A 26,652-nucleotide genomic window follows, 5' to 3' on the forward strand; every position below is an offset into this window, starting at 1 on the left:
TTTTATCTTATTTACAAATACAATCAGTTATTAAATCATTGTTGTATAAAGGCATAGCTATAGGAACAAACAGAGTCTTGGAAGAGACATTAAGGGGAATTACAGGCAGGAAAGGCATTGTATCTGCAATGTATAAACTATCATGTTCAACCACCCCTGATACCAATACCCAAACTAAAGTCCAATGGGAGCGAGACATGGGTATATCCATATCTGAAACACAATGGGAAGCAGCACTTAGGAATAGTACTAAAATATCTAAATGTGTTAGATATAAAATTATACAATTAAAGATACTACACAGGGCCTATATAACACCCTGTACACTGAATAAAATGAATCACACCCTACCCAAATTGTGCTGGCATGGGTGTGGAGTAGAGGGTACGCTCATGCACTTGCTGTGGCACTGCCCGCTTAGTTAGGACATTTTGGTTGGACATTGCTGAGGACCTGTCAGTTACTCTCCAAATTGACATTAATCCTTGCCCTATAACGTGTATATTGGGTGTAAAAATGGACACTGCTCAAGAAAAGATTGTAAATAATATTGTAGCACTGGCTTTTCTAGCATGCAAACGGATTATTTTAATGAACTGGAAAGAACGCAAACCTAACTGCTTCAGTTTGGAGAACTGGCGCAAGGACTTCATGGACTTGTTATCAATGGAGCAGGCTGCTCTATCTCTTCAAGAGAGTGATCGGCCCGATGGCCTTCAAGGTCCCCTGAACTTTATTAGATCACTATCTGGAATAAGTTTGTGTACTGAACCTTTGTAACGCTCTGCAACCCCCCCCCCCCCCACCCCCTTGTTGTTATTATTATTACTATTATTATTATTATTATTATTATTATTATTATTATTATTATTATTATTATTATTATTATTATTATTATTATTATTATTATTATTATTATTATTATTATTATTATTATTATTATTATTATTATTATTATTATTATTTTGTCTTAGTTTGTCTTGTCATGTATGCATTGTCCTGCTTGTGAAAAATTAAAATTAAATTAAATATAATAAAAGAAAAAAAGAAAAAAAACTAAATGTTCAATTCTAGGTCCTGTCCTCTTCACTATTTATATAAATTATATTGTGTCTTTGCTGAATGGTTCTGTATGCAGGTGATATTGTTGTGTATTGTTTTGTACAATTGGCCATTGAGAACTTACAACTTGCCATTATTACCCTCCAGTCAGCTCCTGTAATTGATAGCTGCGGCCTCAACCTTTAAATCCCTAAACTCTCTATCACTCTGCCCTCCGACTCAGATTCATCACTAATGATAGATACGACACTCATCATTGTGTCTTTATCAGAAGGTTGGTTGGCCCTCTCTGACAGAGAGGCGCAACAAACACTGGTATTTACAAATTGTTAAGGCCCTTATTGGTAAGCTACCTCCTTATACTACATCGTTATTGGAAGGGAATTTTGGATCCTATGGTACCCGTTCCTGTATGGACTGGCTGGTCCTTATAAGGTCCCCTGAGTTTGCTCGGAACAGGGTAAATCTGCATTTCGCTCTGGTGAAATGCTTACATGTATTCTGAGCTCTCTGGTGAAATGCTTACATGTATTCTGAGCTCTCTGGTGAAATGCCTACATGTATTCTGAGCTCTCTGGTGAAATGCTTACATGTATTCTGAGCTCTCTGGTGAAATGCTTACATGTATTCTGAGCTCTCTGGTGAAATGCCTACATGTATTCTGAGCTCTCTGGTGAAATGCCTACATGTATTCTGAGCTCTCTGGTGAAATGCTTACAGGAACTGTAAACAGTCCCACCTTAGCAGGATCTTAAGCTCATACTGAGTCTTAAAATATTATTTTCAGAAAACAGGCAAAAAAAGAAAAGGGACCCATGCCCTCTTTTTGCATTATTTGGTCTGACACCGGAGAATACTGCAATATCTACTGGGCAATCCAATGCCATGGCCTTTGCCTCACTCATTGCCAGACGCCTCATCCTATTCAACTGGAAGGCAGCCACTCCCCCTTCACACTTACACTGGATGAGGGATGTCATGTCTCTTATACATATAGAGAAAATCAGATTTACAACACAAGGCCACACAGATACCTTTCACAAAACATGGCAGCCCTTCCTATCTCATTTCAAAACCCATATGACTCCTTCCAAATTTGGGACCCCATGACCCCCCTCCTTCCCCCATCTACCTTCCTGACACTGCTAGCCCACGGAGATGGCATTGTGGTGGTCTGCTAAGGGTGTTCAATTTACTTTCCATTTTATTTGTTTTACCATCTGGAAATCACGCTACTAAAATGGAGAGTATTACTTATATTATATATTATTATTACTGTCTTTCCTATTTATATATATATATATATTTTTTTTTTTTCTCCTTTTGTTTTCTTTTAATTTTACTTAATTTCTTTTTGCGTAGCTTTGTCTGCCACATCTGTACTTACGTTTAATTATTTAAATTTCTTTATTTTTTATTTTATTTTAGTTCTTATTTTTACATGTATGTTTGTCGTCGCCCTCACTGGGTGGGATGGGGTGGGATTAGGGGATAGGAATGGGGAAGGAAACGGAAGTTGTATAATTTGGATAACTGAAATGTATAAATATGTACTAATTCTTCAAATAAAAAAAAGATAAACCAAAAAAAAAAGAAAAAGGAATCAGCCAATGGCGCGAGAGAACAACACAATTAACTTGAGACATTTCTTGAAACAAGTCGAAATATCTTGTGTGTTTGTCTTGTCTTTTATTTTATTTTTTTACTGATAAATATGATTTTAAGATTCTACTCGATAAAATTACTTGTGAAGATATAGATTGTTTTGCAGTATGCCTTTGTGTCTCAGAGGGATATACCAATAATTACATTTGCTACAAGGTGGAGATAGAAGGGATTTAAAAATGAGAGGATCTTGCCTTGCTGGCCCTGTAGGCGTACATCTGAGACAAGTGGAACGTCTCAGGACATTTCTCTAAAGAAGAGACCAGTGTGGAGATGTTGATGATGGCTGCCTTTCTGCAGGACATCCCACTATCCCCTGGGGGGGGGGGAGAAAGAGAGAGAGAGAGAGAGAGAGAGAGAGAGAGAGAGAGAGAGAGAGAGAGAGAGAGAGAGAGATCATTGAGGTATCATTATCAGCCGTTATTGACATGAGGTGAGGGTAAACCCAACTAAACGCAGTTTTATTTATTACCATTCAGGGATGTAGTGGAGGCTAAACCCAGTTTCACCACATTTGTATTACCATTCAGGGACGTGGTGGTCTATACTCTTTGTTTTATTTGTCACATATAAGGTACATGTGTGTAACGGAGGTACCGTGAGTATATCCACCGTCACGAGGGACTTAAGTGTTGTGAAGTGACTGTGGCACGTAGCGGTACTGCAGGTAAACTCATCCACCCATAAAAGGCATGCAGACACGTCACCAAAAGGTGAGTTCACCTCTTGGTATAATGGTCTGCGATGTCGCCCGCGGTGCGGGAGATCCGGGTTTGAGACTCACTCGGGGCAATCCCTTAACAGGGGTCGAACTTTAACACAACGCAGAACCATACACCGGTCACACATTATGTACATTATAGTATACACTATACAAAATAGGCAATATACAAAACAAAAATGTACAGAATGTAGAATGGATGAGTTAATATCACAGTGAGTCCACATTGAGCAGCCTGATGGCCTGGGGATAGAAGCTTCTTTTGAGCCTCTCTGTGCTGGCCATGAGACTCCGGTAGCATGCACCATGAGTATGGTCCTCTGCTCTGCATCCAAAGGTCAACTAAAGACATTTCAAACTGCCCAAAACAGAGCTGCAAGGTTAGTCTTACATTGTTCCATGAGAACAAACACTATCACTATATGCACCATCAACTCTCATGGTTAACGGTAGAGAATAGGCTGATTTTCAACACGGTAAAACTTTTCAGGAACACTGTCTTTTCGTCTCAACCTGTTCTGTGTCATACTAGCTCCCGTTCAGCGTCATATTGCATATATCTCGCTTCAGCGTATATACACTAAATAAATTTCAAAATGTACCTTTAAATGCCAGCATTCATCTGGCCACACCCCCATCCGCTTACCTACATAAGCAGGGGTGGTGCCACACACTCATCTTGTAACTGAGGGGTACAATTCCCTGACTGTATTGATAAGTATGGTATCATTAAACCACTACCGTCTTTATGTACATCCTACTGGCCATACAGTACATAGGTATCTTAATGATGAACACTTCCCCACAATGAAATCGGTTCCACACAAAGTTGTAATTAAGTATTTATTGCAGCAAAAGGTACATAATATACTTTCTTTACTTCACTTTGAATGCGCTTATAAGGCAAAGGAATGTGCGTAGGCAAATCAATAACGAATGTCCATTCTCTGGTTACGCAGGAGGTAATCATACAACCTGAATCTTAGGGAATTATATCTATGGTACACTAGTAATATAGCGGGAGATACTGGAAGGGTCCCCCCGGTTGTAAGCCAGCAAGGGTAGAGGATCTGTCGGTAATAGAGTCTGGGTCAACGATGATAAGGAGACTCCGAGTACGGGAGACGGTGCAATAAGATCTTGATCCACAGACGAATACAGCTGTTCTCCGTAGCCTGTAGCTCCACAGGGAAGAAAGCTAGCCTGCCTCAGGCTTCTGAGGGGCAGACTCGACGTGGCTCCTCACAGGGTAAATCCCACACACTTGTGGGCGTCGGCGATTCTCCGCTCCATTAATTACAGGACCAAAAGCAAATATAATCCAGCCGAAAAGGGCTATGCAGTCGTCGGGTAGATAATCCAGTGTACATGTCCACACGGTCCTCGTCTAGGGCCCCTCGGGTGAAAGCGCCATGAAAGCAGCCCATAGCTTGGAAGCTCTCTCTCAGCTCTCTTTCTCCGCCTTTGAAGTTTGTCCCGTGATCAGACAATAATATAGACGGTTTGCCTTTCTGCGATGTGAATCTTCGGAAGGCCATAAGGAATGAGTCTGTGCTCATGGCCGGAAGGAGTTCCACATGCATCGCTCGGGTGGTCATGCATCTGAATACAATACCCCACCGCTTCTCGGTTCCTCCTCCTTTCTTTACATACAGCGGGCCGAAACAGTCCACACCGGTGGAGTGAAAAGGCCTGTCGCCGAGTCGGAGGCGACAGGGAGGTAGGTCAGCCATCCGGGGCATACTGGGCTGCGCTCGCCATTCACGACAGTCCAGACAGGTCCGCTGGAAACGCCGCACTGCTTCTCTCCCTTGCAGCATCCAATAACGACGTCTGATCTCCGCGAAGACTCTCTCTGCCCCGGCGTGATGCACATCCTCGTCGTATCTCCCCATGACCAGCTCTGTGACCTTGTGTCGGCTGTTTAAGACTATCGGGTACTTGACGTCATCCGGTAAGTCTGGAGCTCTCCGCAGGCGACCACCCACTCTGATGAGACCATGGGCGTCGCTCTCTGGGGCTAGGTGGAGCAATCTGCTGTCTGATGGGACGGGCTTTGCTCCCTGTAGACAGTCTAGCTCATCGGGAAACGAGTCTCTCTGGGCTCGTCGCAGGAGAAGAAGTTCTGCTTCTTCGCAGTCAGCTGCAGCAATGTCAGTAGTGAGCTGAACCTCTGGGTGGTGCCACAGGAATGTCCCCAGCTGCGCACTCTCTAGGGTGAGGCAATCGTCCATGTCGGGGTCTGTGGAGACGAGTGTGGTCAATCCACAGAACACAGATTTCTTGTTCTCGGCCTCCTCCTCACTCGCTTCCCGTGGGGTGGGTGTAGGCCACTCTTCTTCCGGGAGCCTGAGGAACTCTGGCCCGTCACTGTATAGGTTGTGACGGGTGAGGTCATCCAGGGACATTCCCCGGGTGATGACGTCAGCTGGGTTGTGTTTTGTGTCCACATACCTCCAGCTTGCTACTTCTGTTAAATCTTGAATCTCTGTGAGTCTGACTCCCACGAAGACCTTGTATCTGCACGAATCAGACCGGATCCATGCGAGTACTGTCGTGGAGTCTGACCACAAGATTGTTCTTTGCACCGGGATGGTGAGTTCACGTTGGATTAACGTGGCGAGTTGCGCTCCTGCTAGGGCTGCGCAGAGCTCTAGACGCGGGATAGATTGTTGCTTGCGTGGGGCTATTCTTGAGCGAGCCAGGATGAAGGCAGTATGTATTTCTCCTCCCTCCTCTCGGGCTCGCAAGTAGGCCACCGAACCGTAGGCTACTTCGGAGGCGTCGCTGAAGACGTGCAGGTCCATCTGGCACGTCTCCGGCCTCACTGTGGGTGGGAAGTAGCTGCGGCGTATGTTGACAACTGGGAGTGAGCTGAGTTCTGTCTCCCACTCTCTCCATGTGGATGCAAGGTGTTTGGGTATGGGGTCGTCCCAGCCCTGGTCCTTGTCCCATAACGCTCTTACAATCATCTTTGCCCTGGTGGTGTAAGGTAGAATACATCCCAACGGGTCATATTGTCTGGCGAGTGTTCTGTATACACTCCGTCTTGTGGTCGGTAGTGCAGTCGACCTTCCCTGCTCCTTGGTCAGGGGTGTGTGTTTATAATGGAGCGAGTCTGTTTTGAAGCGCCAGACTAGTCCTAATGTCATTTCTTGGGCTTCTCCTGGGATGGTCGCCATCCAGGTCTCGCTGCTTGCTGCCTTGTCCTCGGGGGAGAGGCTGCGCAATACTTGCGGGTCGCTGCTGGCCCACTGCCTGAGATCAAAGCCGCCTTTGATCAGGGAGGCGCGGAGCTTGAGTAGAAGGGCCTCGGCTTCTTCTGGCGTCGAGACGCTTTGCAGACAGTTGTCCACGTAGAAACTATTTCCTACACTTTGTCGGACCTCTTCATCAGCTGCTGGGTCCTCTGCGACGTGTTTTTGCAGTGCAAACGTAGCACAGCATCGGCTGCATGTGGTTCCGAAAGGGAGGACTTCCCATTGATAGATGGCTGGTTGCTCGTCCCCGATCCTCTCTCTCCATAGGAACCGCAGCAGGGGCTTGTCCTCCTCCACTAGTCTCACCTGCAGGAACATCCCTTTGATGTCGCCGCTGATGGCCACCTTGTTTTGGCGGAAACGTAGTAACACGCCTAGTAGAGAGGGGCCGAGTGTTGGGCCGGGCAAGAGCTCTTTATTCAGATTTTGTGATCCGATCTGGTAGCTGCAGTTGAACACAATACGATCCTTGCCGTTGTGGTGGACTTTGTGGTGCGGCACGTACCATGATTCGGTCGTCTGATCGGCCTCTTTAATGTCAATTTTCTTTATGTGTCCCGCTGTGATTAGCTTGTTAATCTCAGCGCGGTACACAGTCTCTTGAGCGGGGTCTCTGGCTAGGCACCGCTCTGTGTTCAATAGATACCGCTCTGTCGCTTCTTTTGGGGCGTGGAAGGTAGGCATACCCTCTCGCCTCAGGAGTGGAGTTGCGTATCTCATCACTCCGTTGACTTTGACTCTCTTTGTCCCCTGCTCGAGGAGGGCTATAGCGTAAATGTCTTCCTTGGAACGAATGTCTTTCTTTTCGTTCTTAAAGGGCATTGTCTCTAGTGTCCATAGCCTCTCGACATGCTGTAGGAGGGTGGTGTCTTCTTCTGTCACTCTGGAGTGGAGGCAGCTAGTGGCTGCTGTTCGGTTAAGAGACCTAGCGAGGGGGCCTTGTAGTGTCCATCCTAGGCGGGTCTCGACTGCTGCAGGACAGCCTCTGGGCCCTGTGTGGACCCGGTCCATCGGGACGATGAGGTCTGCATGGTCGGAGCCTATCAGCAGGGTCGGGGTGGCACCGTCTATGAGCGGTATAGGTAGTTGACGCAGGTGCAATTATTTATCCATCAGCTTGGCGATGGGGTAGGTGTACTGCGACAGGCCTATTTCTTGGCTGGTGAAAGCGTTAGTAATCCTATACCGTCTCTCTGGCTGCCCGCTTGCTGCGATAGTGAAGGAGACATTCTCGCCCTTTATCGTCTTTAGATCTCTTCTTATTGTCCGAATCGTCATCTGGTTTTCGCTCCCCCGCAGCCCCAGCTGGGCCGCAGCGGACGCGAGGAGAAGGGTCTTCTCTGACCCGTCGTCAAGGACGGCGTAAGTGTCCATGACCTTGTCTTGGTAACTCAATGTTACGCGGACCACCTTTAAGAGCACCCGGGCGCCCCCGCTGCTGGCGGGGTCAATGTACATAACACTTGCCTTTGTGCTGCTTGAGGGTGCAGGCTTTCTTCTGTTACTGTCGTGTAGGACGTCTAAGTGGGCTCCGTCACACCGACTACACCTCTTCTTTAAGCGGCAATCGGCTGCCATGTGACTGCGCGCACATCGGTAACAGCGTCGGTTGGACTTTATCCATTGACTCACCTCGTCGGCGGTCATCTTCTTGAACGTGTCACATTGTGACAGCCAGTGTTCCTTTTCGCAGTACGGGCACACCATCTTCCACTTCTCTTTCATCGAGGGGGTACTGTGGTTCTTGCTGCTCGGTACTGATTCTGATTGGTGCATGACGGTCACCAATCTGCGGCCATCGTTTGCTCTCCTAGGTCCCTCTCTGGAGCTTGGTGTGCTCCGCATGAACGTATCCAACCGTAGGCTGTTGACTTCTCTCGCCAGGAAGTCGGCTAGGTCTAGGAGGGATGGCTCGGGACCGTTAGGATCACGGTGGTCTCTTTGCCGCCTGAAGCGCTCTTGTCGGGCGGGCGGAAGCTTCTCTAAAATCCTCTCGACATTAGAGTTTGCATACAGTTCGTGCATACCCTTTTCTCTTTGCGCCCCCAGCATCCCTACCAGGGATTGTACCTTGATAGACAGGTCATCTAGTGAGCGATTGTCTGTGGCTGGGGGTAGGCGGTCAATATGCCTTATCTCTTGTATTACGTAGTCCCATATGCGTCCATATCTTTGGTCGAGTGCTGCTAGAGCCGCGGTGTATGGGGTAGTAGAGGTGGCATAGGCCAGCGCTATATTGTGCGCTCGGGGCACCTTGAGGTGCTTCAGTAGGATAGCATATTTGTACGGTTCATCAGCTACATCGGACATCATTGTCTCTAAGCACATTCGTAGCTCTGTGTACTGTGCTCTGTTCTCGTGTGTGAAGTCCGGGAACGTCGGTGTGCCAATGTATGATGCCATGGATGGCTGGCACATCGGTGAGCGTTGGAAGAGAGGCCTCCTAGGCGAGTCTCCTCTTACGCCTCTTGGTGGGCTGGTACCTGCTGGATACCATGGCCCGCGAATCCAGGTGCTGTTCCTCGGGGCTGGTCGTGCGTCAAGCTCACCCGTGAATTGAGTCGGGGGTCTGTAGCGCAGAGCCGCGGGGGTAAAGCCTGGGCTGTACTGGACCTCCTGGTCCTGTGGAGTACTGTGCTGCTGTTGGGCTTGACTCTCCTCCTCTCCCTCTTCTTCTTCCTCTGGCAGGTCATCTAGATCCTGTAGTCGTCTATTTAGCCTCTCCGCGGTGTAGACCGTTTTTTCCTTGTAGCTGGGTCTCACTTGGACCGGTCGGGGAAGGGGTTCGGAGGGGGGTATAGGCTCTCTCTGGTGGTCGGGCTCAGGGTCGCTTGATCGGGTAGGGGAGGGTGCCCTTGACCCTTGTCTTGACGAGGCCCTGGAGCCCCGTGCGGAGGGAGGGGGTGTTGCCCTGGTGATCAGCTGCTCCATTATCTGCGCTTGTAATCGGTCGCGCTCGGCTTCGCGCTTGGTGAGAGCGAGGTCGCGCTCTGCTTCTCTTTGGGCACCGGCAGCGGCGCGCTGGGCTTCGGCGGCGGCGCGCTGGGCTTCGGCCCGGTCTCTTCCCATATTCTCTTCCGTCTGAAGGCATCTAATCTCTAGACGTATACGATCTTCGTCGCTCCGTTGCTGCGCTTGAAGGCGTTCTCTTTCCATGGAAGAATGTTCGCGCTCACTAAGCGTCTGTGCTTGGAGTCGATCGCGCTCTGTTGAGGCTGCCAGGCTGGCGAGGAAGGCCTGTGCCAGCATCTTGTCCGCCTCGCTGGGGGAAGACGCTGGTTGAGGTGATCCGCTCCTGGTAGTACTCGTTGGAGATCCGTTCTCCTGTGGCGAGTCGAGGAGATCCATCTCCGGGGTGCTCGCCTCTTCTTGTAGTGGGTCGAGTTCCATCCCTGGAGGGCTGTCTTTATCCTGGAGCTCTCCGGGGACTACTTCTTCGGTCTTGGCGGGGGGTAAAGTCATGTCAGGTCCCTCCTGGTCCCCACCGTGAGCTTGGTCAGTTACATTAGAACCCACTAGGGCCTCTATTGGCGGGGTAGCCTGGTCGATAGGGTCGGACATAATTTTACTATCTACTTTTTCCGCGTTTACCGTCTGTAGAAAGCTAGGTAGTATATTGGCAACGTAATCCTCTAAGTACTGAGGTGTCTGCCGTCTACGCTGCGGGCGATCTATTTTAGGAGAACCGTTTTGTGGAGTGTTCATCATTGGCCATGTCAATATTAATACCACTATATTAATATTACGCTAATTACCCATCCGGCTCGAAGGACCAATTGTAACTGAGGGGTACAATTCCCTGACTGTATTGATAAGTATGGTATCATTAAACCACTACCGTCTTTATGTACATCCTACTGGCCATACAGTACATAGGTATCTTAATGATGAACACTTCCCCACAATGAAATCGGTTCCACACAAAGTTGTAATTAAGTATTTATTGCAGCAAAAGGTACATAATATACTTTCTTTACTTCACTTTGAATGCGCTTATAAGGCAAAGGAATGTGCGTAGGCAAATCAATAACGAATGTCCATTCTCTGGTTACGCAGGAGGTAATCATACAACCTGCATCTTAGGGAATTATATCTATGGTACACTAGTAATATAGCGGGAGATACTGGAAGGGTCCCCCCGGTTGTAAGCCAGCAAGGGTAGAGGATCTGTCGGTAATAGAGTCTGGGTCAACGATGATAAGGAGACTCCGAGTACGGGAGACGGTGCAATAAGATCTTGATCCACAGACGAATACAGCTGTTCTCCGTAGCCTGTAGCTCCACAGGGAAGAAAGCTAGCCTGCCTCAGGCTTCTGAGGGGCAGACTCGACGTGGCTCCTCACAGGGTAAATCCCACACACTTGTGGGCATCGGCGATTCTCCGCTCCATTAATTACAGGACCAAAAGCAAATATAATCCAGCCGAAAAGGGCTATGCAGTCGTCGGGTAGATAATCCAGTGTACATGTCCACACGGTCCTCGTCTAGGGCCCCTCGGGTGAAAGCGCCATGAAAGCAGCCCAGCCTGGATAAGCACTCTAGCTGATACAAGGAAAACGTTGGTGATGCTGGTCACTGTAGAACTTTAGCCGCACGATACACTATACACAAATAGACTATTACTGACTTAATAGAATATGTCGCACTCGACGGTACAGCGCCAAACTCTGACACTTCAGTTATTAATTCGCACGCGGTCTCAATGCTCTATTTGGGGCCAAACAGGCCATACTTCACCGCACGTAGTATCGTGGGTGAGGCTTCAACTTTAGTTACTAAGTGCTTCTGTATTCACCTGCGCCGTATTTATACGCTTAGATGAATAAACTAGTACCAGTTTTATTCCTGTCTCATATCCTTGCGCAATACCATTCTTGTCCAGGCATGTCCCCGGCGGTGACTTTGAACCTGACTTTGGAGGCATGGCCTTGGCGCCTGTGGACCGCTGTCCAATAGGAGAATGAAATATTATGGTCTGTACTAGGCTAAAGGGATATTCCGTGTATATGTACAAGGAATATACAAGGGATATCAAACGATATACAAATATTATGCAATATATATCAATCAATAAATATATATATTCGGTTTAATCTGATCCTTTGTAACACATCTCCTTCTCAAATTTCATCACAAGCAACGTGCTGCTCATATGCCCACTTGACGTGGAGAAAAATATTTACTCTGAGGAAAGGAAGAACAAGGAGATACGTTGACATCATATCTTTATTTTCTCTCTCACTATTTTCGAGAAAATACGGCGATATTGTCTTCGTCACTGGAGTGTCTGGAAGATGGTGATCATTCTAAAATCCTCCACCGGTTTTCGTATTGGGAGCATGCCGCTGCATGCCTCTCAACTGCAGTTCCTTGCTGTGGCTGGTTGCGGTAAAACCTTTCAGGACACAGCTGAACTGTAGGACGCGCCGCTGTTGTGAGAAGCGGTGGGTTCCAGGTTGGTGAGTAATGTTTTGCTTGCGGCTCCACTTGTCTGTTAGTGCTATGGGGGCTGGCTGACAATGTTTACGAACACCGGCCCCAGATTAAGGTCTTTTGTTCAGCCTCTTAGGCAACAGCGGAAGACCTTGGTCTGAAGCCCATTATAGTTAACTAGTGGGCCACGACCATTAACACTGGTGATCCCTGTGTTTTCTGGACAAGTGGATGTTTTCTCTGTCACCGTGTAGGCCCCGTCTTTCATATCCAAATGAGAGTATTCCCTCACGAGGAAATATGGGCATGGATGTTCGTTAGCGGAAGATCTGTGTTCAAGTCAGCTACAGGCCAGTTGGGTATTGTGCTGGCTCCGTCGGGTGTTGGTAAAATCACCGTTGTAAAACTGTGTTAACATCTTGTTTCTCTTTTCTCTTAAAAAGTGAGGAGGGTTTCAGAACGGCGGCCTGTCTGAGTGATTGTTATATCATTGTGTACAAGTTCAGGTGATAGCTGCTTAGCTTACGTGCTAGTGGTGGCCTACTGTTAGCCAGTCAGCTGTTAGCTGCGGCGCTAGCCTGCTGTGATCACTAGGCTAGGAAACGTTAGCTTGCGTGCTAGTCGTGGCCTACCTAGGCTAGTAGGCTAGGCTAGGAAACGTTAGCTTGCTGCTATCGGCCGAGGCCCAGCGTGGGGTGGCTCCGGCCCCTCGCGCACCGCCGCGGTTCCCAACTCCCCTCTCCCTCACGGGGAGAGGCGGGGGGGATTCGAAGTCTCCCCTCTGGTCGCGTGTGCCGTTCGCTCGGCGTCTCGCGGGCAGGGGCGGTAGCGCCCGACGGTTAGAGCGGCCGTTAGCTTAATGCTACACTGTTGAACGTGCTTTGATTATAACATGTTTTAAACACTCTTGACTACGACGTCATCTTTGACAGAGGATGTTCGTCGACCCTGCCCTGAGCCAGGACGGCAAGGACTGCGTCAACAAGGGGGACCGTAGCGACGGGATGGAGCGGCGACGCTGCCCAGGTCGACAACACGGCTGTGTTTACTACGGTGCCTTGTTAGAGACTGCACTTTGCTTGATCTGCGCTCCGGGTAGGCAAGGTCTGGACCAGACCTTGAACACTTCTTCTTGCTTTCCCTTCTAAATGTTTTGTAAATAACAATGTTTTCCAAAACGTGTGCTGCTGCACTACATTTAGGATACGATGCGAGTTATGTGTGAATTGTCTTGTCACTGGTCTCCATGCAAATAGGGTTGTTTATTACAGATGTGAAAATGATCTGGTTTGTTGTGTTGAGAAACATCATGCGTGTTCTTGTACCGAGCACTCTCAACTAAGGGGGTTAAACTAACCTATAAAGCTTTGCTTAGTGACATATGAGTAAAGAATGATTCTTCTCTCAGCCTGTAATGACAATGAACAGTGTGTTCACATATTAACAGGTTTACCTGTTCAACTGGCCGTATTAAGGGTAAAGTAGGAGGGTTGTGTTTTTCCCCCCGGTTCCCTGGGGACTTCTTCATCCTCCTCTCAGACATGTTGTTACACTACATTGTGTGTGGTAGGGATACGATGTAACCCTTAGCTTGATTGCTGAGGTTGTGCTAAAACTGCCTGAGAAACTTTATTTTCCTAAAAGAAAAGATTGTTTGGTCGCTTTTCGTGTTCTTAGCAAGGCCTGTGGCTGATACTAATAGAGAATTATGTATTCTCTCATTATGAAAAACGGCGTTCCTCTGTTGAGTGTTTTTGCCATTTTTTGTAGGTGATGATGGGTTGTGTGTGTCATGTGACCTACAACTGGGTTGGGCTGGCCACAGAAGCACATGTGTAAGTTTGGTACCGGGGCTCTTGGAGAGCCCTCTCTGTTCTGTGTTTTTTCCTTAGTAAAAATCAGATAGCAGGTTAGCACATGCGCTGTGTGAAGCTGTTAGACGCTTCATGGAGGTGACTATCGTATCATGGGTGTGGGGTCGTAAAGGGGTGAACTGGTAACCTTTCCTCCCCCTTGTTTCTGTTGGTCAGGGGTAAACCCACCTGTCCTTCAAGGTTCCTGTCACGTTGCGGTTCGGCACGTTACAGGGTGAGGGGGGGGGGGGGGGGGAGTTTCCTGGTCCCACGCCCTGGAATATTGGGCGTGTGCACCGCAGAAATTCCCCCGCCATAGAGTACGTCACTGTGCGCGTCTCTGTTGGTAGGACTTCCGTGTGCTGTTCAGGTCCATATGATGGATCTGTTTAAAACGGGGGGTGGTCAGGGCTCCTCCTCACGAAGCTCCTATTCGGGCCTTCTGTGAGTTGGGACTCTCCTTCCATGTGAGGGAGCCTCCTCAGAGTACAGAGCCTCCTCCTCAGATTGATAAGGTGAGTGGAACCTCAAGAAGGAGTCCTACTCTATTGTGTGTGTATTCGATTCAATTCGATTATTGAGTGTGTATGGGTTCAGTGCCTCCTCCCCGGAGAGCCCTAAAACCAAACTTTTACATGGCTCAAGGTGCAATATATTCTTTTCAATCTGTACAGCTCGCGTGGGAAGTCTCTCTGGGGATTTCCGTCTCCTCTCTATGGGAGGGTGGTGGAATGTAAAAATGTAAAAAAAATTTACCCCCAGCTGTGTAGACTGGGATACATACTGTTGGTGCTTCCTTCTTTTCTTTTAAAAATAGTTGGAGTTAGGAAGTGTCACACCCCTCTTGTCGTTCCCCTGGGCGCCTTGGGTCTAAATAGCCTGTTCGTTGATGTGGTTGTGTCCCGACGCACGCATAGTGCTAGCTCGGGGTGTTCTGTAATCAGGCGACTGGCACGCTTTGGTTGCTTGGGGTTAAAACGGCGTTTTTATAAAGCAACTGGGATGGAGGTTTTTCCTCTTCCGACGACCTGTTTTGGTTGTCGACGGATTCTCGTTCATATCTGGGGGATGATGACGGAATGGATCTGAACATATGTAGAGGGGTCTCACGCCCTGGGGGTGGGCCACCGGGCGCGGTTCGCCCCGAACGTCTGGGTGGCGCCTTCTTTTCATGTTTAAGATCAACACGCATATCTGCCCCTTCTCCTGGAGTAGGCATGTCGGCGTGGTTAGGGCACGGGACTGGTTCTGGTCACGCTGGTCCGGATCAGTTGAACCCGTTGTCCACCGGGGATGCAGATCTGCTGTTCTGGTACCCTGAGGGACTTGGGCTTTTTTCAGGGGGAAAAATGCCAGGTCGGTCCGGGTGTCACAGGGTTAAGCGCTATGGAGACCCTGGTTGGGTACATTTTTTACTCAGCACTGTCGTAATGGCTTACGGCCATGCCAACTTGTACACACTCGATCTCGTCAGTTCTCGGCCGCTACACAGGTTGGTCCTGGTTAGTACTTGGTTGGGAGACCGCCTGGGAATACCAAGTACGGTGTGCTTGGGGCTGGTTCTCCATTCTTTTTCGCTCCTCTCTCACGCATGGCGAAGAGGGGCCTGTTGGGGTGGTCTTTGACCTCCTCTGGTGACCCTGTGCTTCCCGTATCGCCGGGCCCGGTCCGAAGTCATGTTTCGTCGACCCGTAGGCCTGGGTTAACCCTTTTTTGAAAACTGAAACACTTGTACTGCGGTATAGCCTGTGTATACCCGCAGGTGTGTTTTGGAGTTTTTTTCTTGAGGGGTTATAGGAACAACCACCGCATTGGGTAACACCAAGGTGGTTGATTCCCTGGTGTGTTGGAGCAGTGTCAACTCCCGGGTTCACCGGTTGAGGGTGCCCCTGCACGTTCATGACGTCTGCCAATCGTGTCAGCCTTCTCTGCCTCAACCCCTCTGGGTGGGTTTTTTTTAAATGGAGACTTGGTCATGCAACAACGCCAGCATACGCCCCTTCCGCCGGAGCGGCTGTGTTCAGCTGTCCCCTCTGGCGCCTGTCTCGTCCGCAGTCTCCAGGCTAGGGTTAACAGCCTGTTGCCTGGTTTTTCCCCGGTGCGCTGCCTGCTTCCGTTGGTTAACCTTTTTTGTGTGCTTACGGCCATGCTGACTGCCTGTTCTGCAGGGTCAGTGTGCCAGGCGGTGTACTATTGGGGGGACAGGGCCCGCTCGGCTGAGGGGCCTTTGTCCGAATACGCTGGCGATGTGGGGGGCGGGGTCACTAAGTGCCCACCTGGTGGGGTCTTGATGCTGGCATCATGGACTTCTCCGGGCCCCCGTTCCAGGGGGTCCAGTCCCTTTGGTGGGTCTGGGTCTTCCTTCGCGCTCCGCTGCTACGGCCTTGCCACGGGGTTGGGTTTGCCCTTGACCCCGTGATTCTGGGGGCAGTAACGAGGTTGTTCCCTCCGTTCGTTCCCGGGTGGCATGCGGGTTGTGCGTGTGTGTAGTCGTGGGGTCAAGCCACGGTCTGCTCACCCTGTGCATTGAGTTGCTTGAGTGCCTCTTCGCACGGTCGGGTCCGTCGCCCTCCCGTGAAGCCCCCAATAGGGGGGGTGCCCTCCATTAGGGGGGGTCGGGGGGGGCTCGGTCCTCCCTGATCTGATGGTTGTGGGGGGCCTCAGCGGGGTACATTTGTCGAGCTTCTAGCTCCCGCTCAGCTCCTGCTATGCAATATGACGCTGAGCGGGAGCTATTATGACACAGAACGTTAGGTTATGTATATAACCAAGTTCTGTTAATACTAGTGACGCTCAGCGTCTAGACGCCGCTGCGGCCCTTGATTTTTCATTGTGGTGAAATTTGTTGGGAAGGAGATGAGTGTGTGGCACCACCCCTGCTTATGTAGGTAAGCGGATGGGGGTGTGGCCAGATGAATGCTGGCATTTAAAGGTACATTTTGAAATGTATTCAGTGTATATACGCTGAAGCGAGATATATGCAATATGACGCTGAGCGTCACTAGTATTAACAGAACTTGGTTATATACATAACCTAACGTTTTCTTATACAAACAAATTGTCAGATGCAATCAGGTTCATTCTTATTTTACTAGGTCAGCTGATAATGGACAGATTATGTTACCACGTCCAAAATCAAATGCTTTAAAGAGGACGGTTGTTTATCGTGCCATCAATCATTGGAATAACTGCCCACTGAACATAAGTAAATTGAATAGCAAAGTGTCTTTCAAGTACCACCAGGGGTGCAGTGCTGGGCATACGCGGTCAAACGACGTTTGGGCTTCGTCACTGAGGCAGAATTGCGCGCGTCCTATTATTATGCAAAGTCTAGGTGATAAGTGCCGTGTGTGTGTGTGTGTGTGTGTGTGTGTGTGTGTGTGTGTGTGTGTGTGTGTGTGTGTGTGTGTGTGTGTGTGTGTGTGTGTGTGTGTGTGTGTGTGTGTGTGTGTGTGTGTGTGTGTGTGTGTGTGTGTGTGGTGTGTGTGTGTGCGTGTGTGTGGAGTGTTGGGCGTGTGTTATGTGACAAAAGACCGCCCGTCTCGTCCCCAGCTCCGACTCATGAAAGAGGAGAGATACATGTATGCGCGTGCGCACGGGAGTGCGCGTGCACGTGGCGTTTGGCCTTGGCCCATATTACGACTGCACCACTGAGTACCACCTAAGAATACACTACTTAAATATGTGAGCAAATACTGTTCACGTTTGGGAGTGGAAATACCTACTGTAGGAATGTAATAATGAAATATTTACTCATGAATGTAATAACCTTTTCTGAAAATATTCATGTCTACCCATGAATGTAATAACCTTTTCTGAAAATATTCTGATGTTTATAAAGATGTCTACAATGTTTTACTGTTTTTAGATTATCATTGTTAATGAATTGTGAATTGTGATTGTCATACAGGTATGTATCTCATGTATTGTTATTGTTGAAGTCAGAGGTTCTGTGTAGGGTTGTTAGTAACTGTCTAACTGTATATGTGGCTGTTTACACTAGTAACTGTTTACCTGCATATATAACTGTCTCCACCAGTAACTGTCTAGCTGCATATATATCTGTTTCCACTAGAGGGCGCTCTAGGCGAAGCCACTCAGGTACACCACCATGTGGCGAGTATATAAGTAGATGTCTCCTCCCCCTTCTTTGTCTCCCCCATGTCTCTCAGTAAGAGAAGACCTATTGCACTGCTGCTTAACATGTGAATAAATAAACCACGCCAGTTTGGGCTCAAGATAGAAACCATGCCTCTTGACCACATTATTGTCGCCCTATAGCCGAATTCTGTTAACAGTTATGTTTTGTGTTTTGTGTTGTCTTTCTGTGTGGACCCCAGGAAGACTAGCTCACCACTTAGGTGGCAGCTAATGGGGATCCTTTTAAACAATAAACAATAACAGCGCTTGCCTGACCGCAGCAGTACAAAGAGAGGGAGTTGTTTGGGTGGTTGACTATTGTCTCAGCCTCGGCTCGGCGACGCCTGGAGAGTGGGAAGCACACCTCCTCCGGTGGTGCGTTTGGCTGATCGAGACACTCTCTGCAGTCTGCTGCGGTCGTGTGCGGTGCTATTCCCAAACCAGGAGGTGATGTTACCAGTCAGGATGCTCTCTATTGTGCATGAGTAGAAGTTCTTTAAGATCCTCTGACTCAGTTTGAACTTCAGACTCTAATCTGACCTTTGACTGCAGGGAAAGATGAATGGGTTTCTACTGCCCTCTGGAGGTGAGGAAGGAACCCCTAGAGAAAGAGAAGAGAGAGAGAGAGAGAGAGAGAGAGAGAGAGAGAGAGAGAGAGAGAGAGAGAGAGAGAGAGAGAGAGAGAGAGAGAGAGAGAGAGAGAGAGAGAGAGAGAGAGAGAGAGAGAGAGAGAGAGGTCACAATTATTTAACATTGTGTTGACCTGAAGAGTGGAATGCTTTTGTACACATTGCCACCAGGACATTGAAACAGATGTGTATTTATTAGGTGCTACAGTATATACCAAATACCAAGACATGCAGATACAATATTTAAAAACGTGTAAAACAAAATACATATATATATCTTAATATGAGACAGAAACTCCTTGGAAGGATCTTAGTGTGAGGAGACACCTTGACCAGGAGAGAGGGTCTTAGTGTGAGGAGACACCTTGACCAGGAGAGAGGGTCTTAGTGTGAGGAGACACCTTGACCAGGAGAGAGGGTCTTAGTGTGAGGAGACACCTTGACCAGGAGAGAGGGTCTTAATGTGAGACAGAAACACCTTGACCAGGAGAGAGGGTCTTAATGTGAGGAGACACCTTGACCAGGAGAGAGGGTCTTAATGTGAGGAGACACCTTGACCAGGAGAGAGGGTCTTAGTGTGAGGAGACACCTTGACCAGGAGAGAGGGTCTTAGTGTGAGGAGACACCTTGACCAGGAGAGAGGGTCTTAATGTGAGGAGACACCTTGATCAGGAGAGAGGGTCTTAATGTGAGGAGACACCTTGACCAGGAGAGAGGGTCTTAATGTGAGGAGACACCTTGAGCAGGAGAGAGGGTCTTAATGTGAGGAGACACCTTGACCAGGAGAGAGGGTCTTAATGTGAGGAGACACCTTGACCAGGAGAGAGGGTCTTAGTGTGAGGAGACACCTTGACCAGGAGAGAGGGTCTTTTTTTTTTTAAACTTACATTTTTATTAACATTTATAGACAAACAACCCTTACACAAAAATGGATCCCATAACACAATATGAAAGAATGCAGTGAACATAAATGGTTACATGAATAGCATTGTTGGTTATATGTTTCCACTACAGTTGTTTTTCCAGGCACTTAATACAAAGACTGATTGTTTACCGCCCTTGAACAGGTATAGACAAATTTAATACCTACTCCAACGTATTAGATACTGACTAAGGCAAATATGTATGGTATGGGTCCAGTGACCCTCCTTGAATTTCTTTCTTCTCTTATCCTTCGCCCTTTCTATTTCTTTTATACTAAATTTCTCTTTGCCTTTTGATTCACCCATTTACAAACCACATCTTCCTTGATTATTAATACAACATTGTTAAACAGACATAAATAATAAAGTACAAAAAATATAATACAATTGTAATACCCAAAAAAATGAAAAATAAAATCAGAAAATACTAACTAAGTCAAAAGTGTGTGACATGGGTTCAGAGACCCTCCTTGAACCTCTTTCTTCCTTTACCCTTCACCCTCTTGTGATGCATTTGGTTCTTCCTCTGTGATGTCGTTTTCGTTCCCCTTGTAATCCTCCCACTTTCCCCATCTTTCTCCAAATTTCTCTTCCTGTAACCTCAGCATGTGTGTTATCCTCTCCATATCCTGTATCTCTTCCACTATTCCTACCCATTGTGCTATTGTCGGTGGGTCTTCTTTGTACCACAGTCTTGTTATTGCTTTTCTGGCCGCTATCAACATTATCTTTATTAAATATTTGTCCCCCCCTTGTATTCCCTCGTGTGTCAGGTCTCCTAAGTAAAGCACCAGTCCTGTTTGTGGTAGCCCGTATCCTAATATTCTGATCATTGCTTCCCCTATCTCCTCCCAATACCCCTTCAGCTTCTGACATCCCCAGAATATGTGTGTGTGGTTTGCCCCCTCCTTCCCACACATCCTCCAGCATGCTCTTTGTGTTGGTGCATATTTTCCCTTCAGCTCTGGGGTTATAAAGAATCTGATTATGTTTTTCCATCCAAACTCTTTCCATATCCTCGATCCTGTTGTTGAATGTTGCACCTCGCATATGTTCCCCCATTCCTTCCCTGTTATTCCTATCTCTAGTTCTCTCTCCCATTTCTCCCTTATATAATCGGTCGTGTGTCCCTTGCTGGTCATTATAGCCCGGTACAGTGCTGATATTACCCTTCCTTTCCCTCCTTCGTATGCCCTTACTATCATCCTAATTGTTGTGAAGGGCCAGATTAAACCGAATATATATATTTATTTATATATATATTTAATTGTATTTGTATATTCTCTAATATTCCCTGATATCCCTTGTATATTCCTTGTACAATATGCATTGAATATCCATTCTAGCCTACTGAACATCCCATAATAGTCTCCATTCTACTATTGGTCGAGACCTTGGTGCCAGGCTGCCATACCCCTCAGACCCAGTTCAAACGTACCGCTCCACATGTACGAACAAGTCCTAGTTCCGCGTAGGAATCTGGCTACCGCACCACTAATGGGACTATTTGTTCATAGTGCGTATATATACTGCGCTACTAAAGTAGGACTTTCTTTTCAGTCCAGTTTCTTACCCTCCAATAGAGTCACAGACGTAAAGCCTCCCCGCGACGCCACGTGTGGGAGTAAGGCCAAGTTCGCCTACCATCGGTATTGAGACATCGTGTATATTAATATTTGAATAGTCATATTTGGCACTATATCGTCGAGTTGGACGTAGTCTATTAAGCTAATAATAGTCTGTTAATATATAGTGCTTCGTGCGGTGAGAATACTACCGTAGTCAGTACCCCATCGTTTCGGGCAGAGAACTGGCTGCTTACCCAGGGTGGTTGACCCCATGTGAAGCTGCACCCGAGGAGCCCCAGAGCCGACGAGCGAGTGGACCTGTATACCGGATTATTCTACCGACGACAGCCCGCCTTCCCAGGCACGGATTATGCTTTGTATACTTTGATTATTCCATGGATAAAGACCCCCGACACTGCCGTGTGTTGGAACCCCCCCCCCTGGAGAGGACGCAAGGTGAGGAGACGCTCTGCAAGACGAGGTCGCTTCACGTCTCTCCCCCGTGGACCGGAGAGAGCCGGCCCACAAAGAGTCCACCTGCTTTCATCTGTGGTCCAAGGATCGCCGGCGCATTGAACGGCACTACAGTGGGTTCACCTGGGATACCCTTGGCCGGACGAGGCAGCCGGATTCTACCCCCCCCCCCCCCTTCCTACTCCTGTCGGCTTACAAGCGACCGGATTAACCCCCTCTAGTGTATCTAGTATATAATCATTAAAGTATCATTGCTGTTATTCCTTAACTATTCCAGGTCGTATATTTACCACCTGCGCCTTCAGAGATTGGACATTCTCTATTGATATACCGACGAATACTCTTTGCCATAAAAGTGCATACTATTTCAATTCATAAATGTAATTAAGTGATTAAGTGCTTGTTCTACACACCATCGCTGTGTAGAAATAAAGACCTGTTTCGACTTCGTACATTTGTGTTGGATCCGTTTCATCTACGTGAGAGTGTTTATGATAATATATTTATGCCGTGTACTGGGTGGCCGAATATTAAGTACAAAGGTAGTGGTAGTAAGTATCATATCTAGTAATACAGTCAGGGAATTGTACCCCTCAGTTACAATTGGTCCTTCGAGCCGGAGGGTAATTAGTGTAATATTAATATAGTGTTATTAATATTGAAATGGCCTATGATGAACACTCCACGAAACGATCCTCCTAACCAACGCCCCCAGCGCGAACGACGGCTCCCTCAGTACTTAGAGGCTTACGCTGTCAGTCAACAACCTAGTCTTCTACTAACAGTAAACGCGGTAAAACTAGAAAGTATGTCTAACCCCAACGCCCAGACTACCCCGACCATAGAGGCCCCTACGGGCTCTAATGTAACTGACCAAGTTCACGGTGGGGACCAGTGGGAACCAGACATGACTTCACACCCCGCCAGTACTGAAGAAGTAGTCCCCGATGAGTCCCGGGAGGAATACAACGCTACCGAGAGAGAACTCGGCACGGAAGAAGACGGGGAGAGCACCGTGGAGATAGAACTCCAAGGCTCCGCAAGGAGTACCCCGAGGGAAGGCTCCCCTATACAACCGCCTTCTCCCAGCGAGGCAGAGAGGACCCTACAGCAGGCCTTCCTCATCAGCCTGAACGCCGCTGCTGAACGCGACCGACTGCAGATCCAGCAGCGAAGCGAACACGAGCAGATACGTCTAGAAATAAGACGCATTCAGATGGAAGAGAATGTGGCCCGAGAACGAGCCGGTGCTCAACGGGACGCAGCGCGCGACAGACAGCAGTCGCAACTAATAGAACAGCTGATCAGACGGACAACACCCTCTCCCTCCGCCAGAGGCTCCAGGAACTCGTCTAGACACACCTCCAGGGCGGCATCCCCTAGCCGAGTAAACAACCCTGAACTTGACCAACAGACGAGGTCTATACCCCCCACAGACCACCTCCCCCCACCGGTCCAAGCGAGACCTAGCAACCGGGAAGGAGCAGCATATCCTGTGGAGAGGCTAAACCAGAGACTACAAGCACTGGATGACCTAACTGAAGACGAAGAGGAAGAGGAGGAGAACCACGCCCGAAGACAGCACAGTACTCTACCGGACCAGGAGGCCCGGTACAGCCCAGGCTATACTCCCGCGGAGCTGCGCTACAGACCCCCGACTCTATACCCGGGTGAGCACGACGCACGACCCGCACCGAGGAACAGCACCTGGACAAGCGGGCCATGGTACACTGCCGGTACCAGCCCATACCAAGGAGCGGGAGGAGACTCGCCTAGGAGGCCTCTCCCCCAACGCTCGCCGATGTATCCACAGTCAGCGTCATACATTGGCACGCCTATGGTACCCGACTTCACCCAAGAGAACCGGGCCCAGTATACAGAACTCCGCATGTGTCTGGAGACCATGTTGGTGGATGTATTGGATGAACGCCACAAATACGCCATCCTACTGAAGCACTTAAAGGTACCCCGCGCACATAATATAGCGCTCGCCTACGCGACTTCCACCACCCCATACACAGCAGCGCTGGTAGCATTGGACCAGAGGTATGGGCGCATATGGGATTACGTGATCCAGGAGATCCGACACATCGACCGCTTACCCCCAGCAATAGACAATCGAGCACTGGACGACCTGTCCATCAGAGTGCAGTCCCTGGTAGGGATGTTGGGAGCGCAAAGAGAGAAGGGGAGGCATGAACTTTACGCCAACTCAAATGTGGAAAGGATCCTGGAGAAGCTGCCGCCCGCTCGTCAGGAGCGCTTTAGGCGGCAGAGGGACCACAGAGACCCGAATGGCCCCGAACCGAACCTCCTCGATCTAGCAGACTTCCTGGCGAGAGAAGTCAGCAGCCTACGGCTAGATACATTCGGACGGAGCACCCCTGGCTCCAGAGAAGGAACCAGACGACTAAATGATGGAAGAAGATCGGTGACTGTGATGCACCAATCGGAGTCAGTACCGAGCAGCAGGAGCCACAGTACCCCCTCCAGAACGGAGAAGTGGAAGATAGTGTGCCCCTACTGTGAGAAAGAACACTGGCTAGCGCAATGTGACTCCTTCCCCAAGCTGAACGCGGAGGAAGCAGGTCAATGGATAAAGTCCAACAAGCGCTGTTTTCGCTGTGCGCGCTCACACATGGCAGCCGAATGCCGCTTAAAGAAAAGGTGCACCAAGTGCGATGGAGCCCATCTGGACATACTTCACGACAGTAACAGACGGCGCCCTTCACCTGCACCATCCAGCCGCAAAGCGAGCGTCATGTACATCGATCCCGCCAGCAGCAGTGGAGCCCGAGTACTCCTAAAAGTAGTGCGTGTGACACTAAGCTACCAGAATAAAGTCCTGGACACTTACGCCGTCCTCGATGACGGGTCAGAGAAGACCCTGCTGCTCGCCTCCGCTGCGGCCCAGCTAGGGCTGCGGGGAAGCGAAACCCAAATGACAATTCGGACAATAAGACGAGATTTGAAGACGATAAAGGGCGAGAATGTCTCATTCTCTATCGCAGCAAGCGGCCAGCCTGAGCGACGGTACCAGATTGCAGACGCTTTCACCAGCCAAGAAATAGGACTGTCGCGGTACACATACCCCGTCGCCAAGCTGATGGAGAAATATGCACATCTGCGCAAGTTACCGATCCCGCTCATAGACAATGCTATGCCGACCCTGTTGATAGGCTCCGACCATGCAGACCTCATTGTCCCGATAGACCGGGTTCATACCGGACCCCGAGGCTGTCCTGCAGCAGTCGAGACCCGTTTGGGATGGACTCTCCAAGGCCCGCTCGCCAAATCTCTCAACCGAAGTACAGCCACTAGATGTCTCCACTCCCGAGTCACAGAGGGAGAAACCGCACTCCTGCAACACGTAGAGCGGCTATGGACCTTGGAACAAATGCCCTTTAAGAACGGAAAGAAAGACATTCGCTCTAAAGATGACATTTACGCAATTCACCTCCTCGAGACAGGGACCAAGAGAGTCCCGGTCAACGGCGTGTTGAGATACGCCACGCCACTCCTGCGGCGAGAAGGAATGCCTACTTTCCACGCCAAGACAGACGCCACAGAACGGTACCTGCTGAACACGGAGCGGCGCTTAGCCAAGAACCCCGCCCAAGAGAGTGTATACCGCGCTGAGATTGAGAAGCTCATCACAGCGGGACACGTCACAAAGATGGACATTAAAGAGGCTGACCAGACCACTGAATCGTGGTACGTGCCCCACCACAAGGTCCATCACAACGGTAAAGACCGCATAGTATTTAACTGCAGCTACCAGATCGGATCCCAAAATCTGAATAAAGAGTTACTGCCCGGTCCCACACTCGGCCCCTCCCTACTCGGCGTTCTACTCCGCTTCCGCCAGGAAAAGGTGGCCATCAGCGGGGACATTAAAGGAATGTTCCTGCAGGTGAGATTAGTAGAGGCGGACAAGCCCCTGTTACGGTTCCTATGGAGAGAGAAGCCAGGAGATGAGCACCCAGCCATCTACCAATGGGAAGTCCTCCCCTTCGGAACGACGTGCAGCCCCTGCTGTGCGACATTTGCACTACAGAAACATGTAGCAGAGGACCCAGCAGCGGACGAAGAGGTCCGACACAGCGTAAAGAACAGCTTCTACGTAGACAACTGTCTACAAAGCCTTTCAACCCAGGAAGAAGCCGAGGCTCTCCTGATTAAACTCCGCGCCTCATTGATCAAAGGCGGCTTTGATCTCAGGCAGTGGGCCAGCAGCGATCCGCAAGTACTGCGCAGCCTCTCCTCCGAGGACAAGGCAGCCAGCAGCGAGACCTGGATGGCTACAATCCCGGGAGAAGCCCAGGAGATGACCCTGGGATTGGTGTGGCGATTCAAAACAGATTCGCTTCACTACAGACACAAGCCCCTGACTACGGAGCAGGGAAGGCCGGCGGCGGCGCCGACCACCAGACGGAGTGTGTACACAACACTCGCCCGACAATATGACCCGCTAGGATGTATTCTACCGTACACCACCAGGGCAAAAATGATTGTACGAGCATTGTGGGACAAGGACCAGGGCTGGGACGACCCCATTCCCGCACACCTTGCATCCACCTGGAGAGAGTGGGAGATGGAGCTCCACTCACTCCCAGGCGTTAATATGCGCCGAAGCTACTTCCCACCCACGGTGAGGCCAGAGACATGTAAAATGGACTTACACGTCTTCAGTGACGCCTCAGAGGTCGCATACGGATCAGTAGCCTACTTGCGGGCCCAAGACCAGGGGGGAGAGATCTACACAGCATTTGTCCTCGCCCGCTCGAGAATAGCCCCACGCAAGCAACAATCTATCCCACGTCTAGAGCTCTGCGCAGCCCTAGCCGGAGCGCACCTAGCCACGCTCATCCAACGTGAGCTCACCATACCGGTGTCTAGAACAATCCTGTGGTCAGATTCCACG

The 26,652-nt window shown here is 49.1% G+C and overlaps 1 protein-coding gene across 1 annotated transcript in view; it reads right to left on the bottom strand.

Moving 5' to 3' along the window:
• Nucleotides 1-26,652, bottom strand: part of LOC311229482 (C-signal-like) — a gene marked incomplete at its 3' end in the record, with an annotated part of 58,025 nt that overhangs the window by 4,596 nt on the left and 26,777 nt on the right. The window contains exons 5-6 of the mRNA XM_084315561.1: nucleotides 18,675-18,735; nucleotides 2,922-3,043 (exon numbers count right to left, since the gene is read on the bottom strand). Of these exons, the coding sequence (XP_084171687.1) occupies nucleotides 2,922-3,043; nucleotides 18,675-18,735 (183 nt within the window). The remainder of the gene's footprint in view (nucleotides 1-2,921; nucleotides 3,044-18,674; nucleotides 18,736-26,652) is intronic.

Source organism: Notolepis coatsorum, assembly GCF_963971535.1.
Source record: "Notolepis coatsorum genome assembly, chromosome: 6".
NCBI lineage: Eukaryota > Metazoa > Chordata > Actinopteri > Aulopiformes > Paralepididae > Notolepis > Notolepis coatsorum.